General features: G+C 48.3%; 1 protein-coding gene across 1 annotated transcript; it reads right to left on the bottom strand.

The window, feature by feature from the left end:
- Window positions 1-3,499: 3,499 nt before the first annotated feature.
- Window positions 3,500-5,203, bottom strand: LOC128270899 (aldehyde dehydrogenase 1A1-like). The gene is made up of 3 exons (XM_053008324.1): window positions 5,039-5,203; window positions 4,217-4,970; window positions 3,500-4,152 (listed from the first exon to the last, which is right to left on the bottom strand). The coding sequence occupies exons 1-3, from the start codon at window positions 5,072-5,074 to the stop codon at window positions 3,500-3,502; spliced, it is 1,443 nt and encodes a 480-aa protein (XP_052864284.1). The 5' UTR covers window positions 5,075-5,203.
- Window positions 5,204-9,276: the final 4,073 nt, after the last annotated feature.

The following is a 9,276-nucleotide window of genomic DNA, read 5'->3' as shown; positions in this document are numbered from 1 at the left end:
AGAGATGGGGAGAGAGAAAGAGAGAAAGAAAGAGAGAGAGAGAGACAGAAAGAGATGGGCAGAGAGAGAGAGAAAGAGATTGGTAGAGAGAGAGAGAGAGAAAGAGATGGGTAGAGTGAGAGAGAGAGAGATAGCAACGGACTGCTACAGCCTTCTAGATTGCAATTAGGATCATATAGTAGAAAAAGTACATTTCACACTTCCCGGGAGAGGAGGCTCGCATACAAACATAACATAAAATTCAGCATAATTCGAGTTAATTTCGAACAAATCGAACCAAATTCTGCAGGTGGGAGTTTTTGGGAAGAGGAAATGTTCTGGTGAATTTTTGAAACCCTTCGCCACTTTACAAAGGGTGGCTCCCATACAAAATTAGGGTAAATTGCAGCAAAATTCGAAAAGTGTTCAAACAATTTGAGTCAAAATTAGCTGGTGCGAGTTTTGCCATGTATCCAACGGAAAGCGTGAAGGAAAGCCAATCGGATAGATCACCGGGAAGCCCCTATCATTTGGAACAGAGTAACGGGAGGCTGAAAGGGAACCTGAACAAATACGTCACCAGGAAGCCCGATCGTCTGAAAAGTAGAAGTAACGGGAAATGCAAAGGGAAGCTGATCGGATACGTCACCAGGAAGTCCTTTGAAACGTCGGATAATCGAGAAATGAGAATGAAATGAGGCGCAGCGACGCGCGCCGGGAACTGCTAGTCGCTTATAAACTTATCGCTTATCTGGCACTCATCGTTTGTTTGTCACCGATGGAGTGGTACCAATATTTACAACAGTATTCCACAAGTTTTCATTAGGGTTTTAGTCAGGAGAATGACTTGACCAAGGCAAAACTTACACAATATTGCCATCAAACCACGATTTCATAAGACGACTATGACGTATGCTTGGGATTGTTTTCTGGTTGAAATATCCATCGCTGTGGCATGGTAGGTAAGGTAGCAAAAACGTCTTCCATAATTGTTTTATACTCGAGAGCATGCATGGTGTTCTTTACTCTGAAATAGGGACCTATACCAGATCATGAAAAATATCCCAAAATCATGATACTTCACCCTACATGTTTAAATTTTTTTTTTGTAAACCTGGGATGGAATTATTTGCTAGCAGGTCGTCAAACATTGCACTGAGAGTCCGAACGAAACAAATTTATTTTGGTTTCGTCGTTCCATAAAATATTATGCCAATTTTTCGTAACCCTCGGTACCTTGCAATGAACCATATTGAGCAGCAAACTGTTACCTCATCTGTAATTTTTTTTAAATCAATAGTGGCACTTTTCTTGCAATTAGCCCTGGTAGATTAGCTTCTTGTAACCGCCTATGGACATGTTTTGGGCTAACAATGTTATTTATTATTGAGCAAATCGTTCTAGACGAACCAAACGTATCCACTTTGGCCAAAAACGATATGCGATGATGTCTCGTTGGCTTGATTTTTCTTGGTCTATCTCGCGTTTCTTTTGTTTTTATCCACAACAAAGCATTTCTCACAAAACTTAGTGATTTTCCTAGTACTTTGGCGATGCTTTCGTCCGTTGCGCCTTCCTTAAGCATATTTTTCACAATCTATCTTTGCCCAGGGTTGCAATGAGTGCATCTGCCCATTCTGGATGTCTTACCTGTAAAAAACGATGTTTTTTAGATTTACAATTGAACATTGATTGCAGCAAGATCAAATAAACCAATTCCTTTCAAGAAGTCTGGTGAAATCGCAGCGTATACAACGAATTACCTATTTTATTGACCAGGCCAAATCAGACCGCTGTCAAAAAAAAGTTGTAACACACCTGTCACTTTTGACATAAGTATCACCAACATAGCATAAAAATGACATAAACTAGTACATCTAAGTACAGTACCAGTTTGGCTATCATTGGTTTAGTAATGGCTTGAGTACAGTTCAAATTGTACCAGCTTTACTGCGGTGCCAGACGGCACGAAACAACGGATATAACAGCCTCCTACCGCGACAATTTTGACAGTAAAGCGATCAGTAGGTGTCAAAAGCGTTGTGGGTCAGCAGACCCTATAACGAGGCGCATAACACGACGTCAACAGACGAAAACAGAGGTTTGTTTACAAACAGACGAAAACAGAGGTTTGTTAACAAGCAAAGATTTTTATTGGTGATGTTATTTTGAATTTTAACTATAAGTTTATCTCCATTTCAGCAATAAAATGGATAGCAAACCGGAGCAAAAAAGATGGTTATTGTGTCGTTGATCTGCTCTTGTTGTATGCGGTGGAGCAGAACGTTGCCGTCTTCTTTCCGATGAAAGAAGATTGGTCGCACCCACCATGTTCGTCGACCGCGTCTCCGCTCATCTCGACGCCTCTGCACATTGTTGATGATGATCCGTAAATTATGAATCCACTCCGGATCGTTAACAATCAGTGCCATTTCTACTAACAAAATTTTTTAAATCAAATTCACTTTAAAACACTGTTGCCGAACTACCTAACTATAGAACAACAGCACCAACCTTTAACGTAGCGAGACGAAGAGAATGAAATTCCACAATCGTAGTAACTGAAACTCTAAACTGAAACCAACAGCAAGTGCTTCTTTCGACTTCAGCATGAATAATGACGCGTATGTTATCCATGGAACCATCTCTCGCTCCTACCTGTGGTTTTTACCTACAAACTATTCACCGACGGACTCGGCGTCGCCCATCCCTTCGCGACGAGTAACAAGCTGCACGCCAGACGCCGTCCGGGATTTCCCCGAGGCATAGCTGGAAACACAAGCTTACAGATTCCTGTACAAAACAATCTTAGCAGAGAATAAACCAGCATAATTCCAAGCATGGCACCAAGCATTTATTTCTTCGTGATCACTCCCAGTATAATATGAATCCGGATGTTCGGGAAATAACGTGAATTAGTGTGGCTTTTTCGTAAACTCTACATCTATTGCCTTCATAATCCTGTTCGCCGTAATGGTCATCTCTTTCATCAGCTCTGTTTGGCTAGCAATGATCCTGGATGTGCGGTCCTGGTGCCGGACGATTGGCCTTTTGTCACTTTGTTCAATCTCATCTTGCTGGTACAGCAACAATATCTAAAAAAGCGAAAAGATTATTCAGAAATCAACTTACCTCTCCGATTTCTATTTTCTCGGGCCAAAAACACGAATGTAAACAAGTTTGACATTTCTCTTACTAGTTGTTTCTGTTGCTGTTATATTTCAGACCTGCCACACGGCACGAAACAGATTTGACACCAAGTTACGTGTTGCGCGTAACAGTTACGTGCCGTCTGGCACCACAGTTACACAATTACCTATTTCATTGACCAGCTGTGTATATATAGATAGATAGATAGATGACGCTAGGTTGGTGTTGGAATATAGCAACCGTTAGCGTCCATAATAACCTTAGTTTATAGCACATCGATATGACATCTGTCAAATAAAGTGTTAGTCACTTCGCCTATGACCATCACGAAGCACACACGTTACTGATTACTGCGCAAAACCACGCTCTCTTAATAGTTGGAAATCGTCATGTTCTCAACAGCCTTCGTTTCCAGGTAACCCTCCAGCGCGTTCATGCCGAGCTCCTGGGCAATTCTGATTTTTTTATAGAAATCAAACACTGGAACATTCTCAATGCCTTCGTACATGTTCACCCAGACTGAGCCGGCCTCGACCGCTTGGTTAAAGGTGATCGCCTTGGTGAGGTCGTTCGTGATGATACCGGCCGCCAGTCCGAACGACGTGTTGTTTGCCCGTTCGATCGCTTCCTCCAGCGTCCGGAACTTGATGATGCTCTGGACCGGGCCAAAGATCTCTTCCTTCGCGATCGTCATCTCGTCCGTGACGTTGGCGAAGATGGTCGGCTCGATGAAGTAGCCCTCGGTACCGACCGGCTTACCGCCGGTCACCAGCTTTGCTCCCTCCTTCTCGCCCTTCTCGATGTAGTCGAGGATCTTCTTAAACTGCGTTTCGTCAATCTGCGGTCCGTGCACTGTACCGGCAGTGAACGGGTTACCGACCTTGCGTGCCTTTGCCAGTTCCGCCGCCTTCGCCACAAACTTGTCGTAGATGCTTTCGTGCACGAACGTGCGTGTCGCCGCAATACAGCACTGGCTCTGGTCCTCGAACACTGCCTTGTACGCAATCTTGGCTGCTTCTTCCACTAAAAATACACATTATTGGTTAGACACCAGTGACACATCCTGTGCCCATCGGTTAAAACCTACCGTTTGCGTCCTCGCAGATAACGAGCGGTCTTTTGCTGAACACGTCGAGTGACACCTTCAGGTTGCTGGTGGCCGCGGCCGCCATGATGATTCTACCGATCTCCGCCGATCCGCTGAACGCGACTTTGCCTATCTCAGGGTGCGTGCTGATGGCGGCACCGGCCGTCGGCCCGTAGCCCGGCACTATGTTCATCACGCCATTCGGGAAGCCAGCCTCCTTCGAGAGGGCCGCCATGTACAGCGCCGTCAGGGGTGTCTGTTCGGCGGGCTTCATCACGATCGTACAGCCAGCGGCCAGCGCCGGTCCCCACTTCCACACCAGCATCGCCAGCGGGTAGTTCCACGGGATGATCTGGCCCACCACACCGACCGGTTCGCGGCGGGTGTACGAAAAGTGGGGCCCATCCGAGGCGGCGAGCGCGGCCCAGTAGCGCAGCGTCTCAAACGTACCCTGCACATCGTACAGCGCTTTCGGGAACGGTTTGCCGTTGTCCAGCGATTCCAAGTTGGCTAGAGTGTCCGCGTCCCGTTCCATCAGCTCGGACAGCTTCCAGATCAGCAGACCGCGGGCCGACGCATCCATCTGGCGCCATGCGGACGTGCGCTCGAACGCCTTCTTGGCAGCCTTCACCGCCAGATCGATGTCCGCCTTGTCGCCTTCGGCGATATCAGCCAGTTTCTTGCCCGTCGATGGGTTCACCGTCGGGAAGGTCTTACCGCTGACCGCATTCACGAACTGGTTGTTGATGAAAATCTACGGCAGAAGCATATAGTACGGCGGTGAGACCCAAGGAACGGCCACGGCGCTCGCTTCCGACAAACCTGCTTGTATTTAATCTCCTGGCTTGGGTTGGCCATTTTGCGACGTTTAATGGAGCGGTTACAGAAGACAGAAGTCACGAAAGACACACTACGACACACAGCTCAAGGTCGAATCCGGAGAGCGGTAGAACCAGTACGATCACTGCTTGCGCAAAGACTGGCTGAACAGACACACGGCCCGGCGTAGGCCATCCAGCCACGCTTTATACCTTTGCGCTCGGCTGCTCGTGTGCGTGCCAGCGTTCCGCGACCGCATGCAAGGTCAACGGAATGCGCCGAAAATGGCCACGGAATTATCTCAGTGCCGGTGCAGTTGCCGGCCGGGGTATCGCCCCGGATCTGTATGCGTGAAGCCACGTCTGAACCCCCTTAGTTCGAGACGGTTCCTAATTTCGCATGCAGAAGATTAGAAAATACCAACACCAACGAACGTGGCATGGAAACTGTTTAAGTTGCATCGAAAACCCAGTTCGGGTATCACAGGCGTTGGACATAATGTTAATGTAAAACAATTATAAAACACCATGAGCCACGCGAACGTTTACTTCGATTGTAACCACTCGAGGGCCAAGGTCATCTCGCAGCTGATCGGCAGCAGTAGGCAGTGGAGCATTCAAACACAGTAGGGGCAACTCTCAGTTACCGGTCCGGGGGTCCTCAGGAAGCGGCACGAAGCAATGTTCCCCACGGAGCGACCACTTGCAGTTTCACTCGGAAAACTCTTCACTATCGCACGTGGTGCACGTGGCTTTGTTCGGTGCGCATCAAATGAGCAACCGCGCGCTAATTGAAATGCAAACACCGGCCAGCCGGATGCACACCGCCCTGGCCCGCGGCTTCCACGGTTTGATAAAGAATCTCTCGGCGTGTGTGCAATTTAGCGCGCGCAATTCCTCGCAACGACACAGCGAGTACACACACGGTTCGTTCGTAGATAATCTTCCCAACTCCTGAAAGATGGTGGCTCCGTGCGACCGAGAGGAACAGAGAGTGTGTGTGAGCAAAGGATGGATGGAAAAGCGCGACACGGAAGACCTCGAATCTCGGTAATGAAACCCGGGACCCGGCCACATAATATTGTTGCCACCATGGGGTGGCAAAAAGGAAACTCCCGCGTAGCAGGAGTGTTAATGTTTTACTTTTGGCCACCCACCCATGTAATTGGAAACCACACAAGTGTGAAATGTTATGAGTTCACGTGAATGGAGACTTCATTAAAGTGCTGAACAAAAGAAGAGTGTTGAACCTTTGCGAAGACGGTTCTACGGTTCGATAGAGTCCTGAAGTCAAAAAACATGATGCTAAGAACCGCGCCAACGATATCGGCAAAAGCGACAATACTGAGATCCAATTTACATTCGTCGGGCTCGTGACACTTTAAATCACACATTTCTGGTTCATCGCCTTCACCGGCAACTTGGGATTGGTCTTCGACGCTTAATGGCGCTTAACTTTCTTCAAGACGACACCCTTTTTACGCCATCACAATAACCCGAACTACCATTGAGGCCACCTCTTTATCCCATCGCTTCGAGCCTGTCTGGTACTTGCCAGCGAAATCGATATCGCGTGCAGCACGTCTTCTGTGCGTGCGTGTGTGTTTCAATTCTCTATCCACCCCCATCGGAGTTCTTCGACAAGATTATGATTATCATCTTGAGCTGGGGCAATACCCCACAATACGAACCAACCCGGGGTAAACTCGGTGCGTCGATGATACGAAAAGAACAGTCTGTCGCCAGCCCGAAAGGATCGGTTCCGGATGCCTCTCCTCGTTTCGCAGTGGAACCGGCAGCGAAGTGCGTCCGACAGACAGGCTGGCGCAAATGCATTTGGCTGCAGAAAGCCACATTTCTAAGCCCGGCCCGATACGCCCGGTTTCCGATGATCAATGGCGTCCGTTCAATGTGTTTGGCGCTAGTTAGCGCAAGGTACGGTGACGCCACCCGACGCTATGTTGCGACACACACACATGACAGTCGGCTCAACGTCGGTCGTTAGTGGCGGAAGTTCTCAATTTCCCGACTCAACCAGCCAGCCCGACCGACCTGGCGACAGGACGGCAAGGAGCCAGCCAGGATGGCCTAGATCGAAGCGAAATCCCATTATCGTCCGGGGAACGCGCTCCGCAAACGACGGCGGTTCGATTTTGATTATCTGCGAATGGGAAATTGAAATTTGTTTGTTCTCATGCCGGACGCTCGACGAGCACGAGGTCGACAGAAATGGCAGTCGATTATTACTCATCCGCTTACACAATTCGCTTGCCTCGGCGAGCGAACTCCATTTCCTTCCCATCTACTCGTGACCAAATGCTTGTGCCAAAGGAATTGTATTGCAAAAATTGGAAACATAAAATTAGTAATGCTTTTTGGTGCGCTGTCTGCAGTGCTGAGCCCTTCCCGGTTCAGTTCAGGTGGTCAGTCCACGTGTTCAAACACGGCCCGCCTGAAACGGCACCAAACGGCGCATTATAATCGGCAAACACGATGCGCACCCGATAAGAGACCGCGTGATGTTGTCCGCGATGCTTATAAAATGTGGCACGTGAGCACAATTAGTATTTGTCAATCGGTGCCATCAGACCGCACGTCGACCGAATGGTGGCCGACCTTCGGAATTGGATGAATCGTGGCTGTGGCCACCGCAGCGCCCTCAACGGGCGCCTAATCTTTCACTGTGACCGTTGCGAAGGCAAATAATACGGGGCACGAGGCCGCACGAAATGAGCAACATTGAGCATCGCCGGCCCGGAAGCTGCCGTTTCCGGTTTGGTGCGCTGCGGAACTCCGGGGGTGGTGGACAGGGAGTGTTTTCGGTCCCGGGCTCACAAACCAGGCCGAAAACAAACGCCAGGCTGGCCGTTGCCGTTGCGTTGCACTTGCCATCGCCATCGGCGTCTGTTTGTTGAATTATGAATTTCGAAGTGTGACATTTTGACATTGCATAAATAAATAAACTTCTGCTTGCCGCCCGTTCCGCCGGGGCACCCGAACACGGCCGCATATCCGGTCGGTTCCGTCGGTCGTCGGCAATCGCAGCGCCTAATCGAGATCCAAATTCGTGTGGTGCTGGACGGATGGTGCCTGGAATGGGCCACCCCGTTCGCAGAGTGGGGTGCGATGTTGATTTCTAGGTGTTGTGGCTGTTGGTTCCTTCAATTATGCAATTGTCGCATGTCGGCTGCCAGGGTCCTCCTCCTTCCGTGGGCCATTATCGATGGTTTTTGACCCACGAAAAAGCTCATCGTTACCCACGGGTTCGTCGGGTTTTCGGAAGTGTGAGCGCTCGCTGCACGATGTGGCCCATTTTTGGAGAGCTTCTCGAGAGCCGATAAATGACTCATGAAACATTCAGCGCTTCCAATGTGGACCACAAATCAAATGCACGCGGTGCAACGCTGGCTTCCATCGGTGGTGGTGAGTGTTTGCGTGCTGTTTCGAGCATAGAAAGCATACGTGTAAACATTTGTCGTGTGGATTTGCACCCGCTCGGAAGGATCGTCCCGTTCCGGTGTCGGTTGGTCCGGTGCATATCGTCCATTGTGCTGGCGGTGCTCGCAGCATATTGGCGTAAACAAATATTATCGCACGTTAACACGATACTTCTGAAGTTTTCCTTATCTAATTGAACGTGTTACTGCTCTTTTTAAAATAACTTTTTAATAACTCACGAGGTGATGAAAGTATCTCTTAACTTTATACTTATCTTTAACAGAATAATTTTTTAATAAAGAAATATGCAGTTTTAAAAAAAAATCAAATTAACCATTTAAAACATCATTATTTGAACCATTTGATGGAGGTAAATTGGAAAAGACCACCAATAGTAATGGTATATTGAGAGAGTATCCGATTGAACTAAAATATAGATTGTTGAAGGTTATTTATACACCGGTTATTTATACACCGGTTATTTATACACCGGTGTCCCGGCGCCGTTCCAAGAGCGTAAAATGGTGATCGACCCCTTCGGAGGGAGGAAATAAATTGTAATCCCCCTGCTATCGATTAATTCTGCCAACGAGTGGCACCGTGATGCGGCCCTCTCCCTGAGCCGGTCGGTCTGTAGACACCGGACCGTAAACTCGGCGTCGAAGATGGTCACAAGCGAGAGCGAGAGAGAGAGAGAGAGCGCGTGAGCGAGAGAAAACAAAAACATAACAATAAAGATGAAAATCATAAAAGACGATATTTATTGCCGCATGAAGATACAAACGCGGAACGATCGAGATGAAG

This window comes from Anopheles cruzii, chromosome 3, assembly GCF_943734635.1.
Source record: "Anopheles cruzii chromosome 3, idAnoCruzAS_RS32_06, whole genome shotgun sequence".
In the NCBI taxonomy this organism is placed as follows: Eukaryota; Metazoa; Arthropoda; class Insecta; order Diptera; family Culicidae; genus Anopheles; species Anopheles cruzii.
The sequence above is the reverse complement of the archived record's forward strand: the minus strand, read 5'-3'. Positions and strand labels throughout refer to the sequence as shown.

Bases quoted from the DNA above. Each gene is read 5' to 3' on its own strand.
- LOC128270899 (XM_053008324.1), bottom strand. From the start codon at position 5,074: ATGGCCAACCCAAGCCAGGAGATTAAATACAAGCAG. The intron at 4,971-5,038 runs GTTTGTCGGAAG...CTTCTGCCGTAG, and splicing joins AGGAGATTAAATACAAGCAG to ATTTTCATCAACAACCAGTT. The intron at 4,153-4,216 runs GTAGGTTTTAAC...GTGTATTTTTAG, and splicing joins TATCTGCGAGGACGCAAACG to TGGAAGAAGCAGCCAAGATT.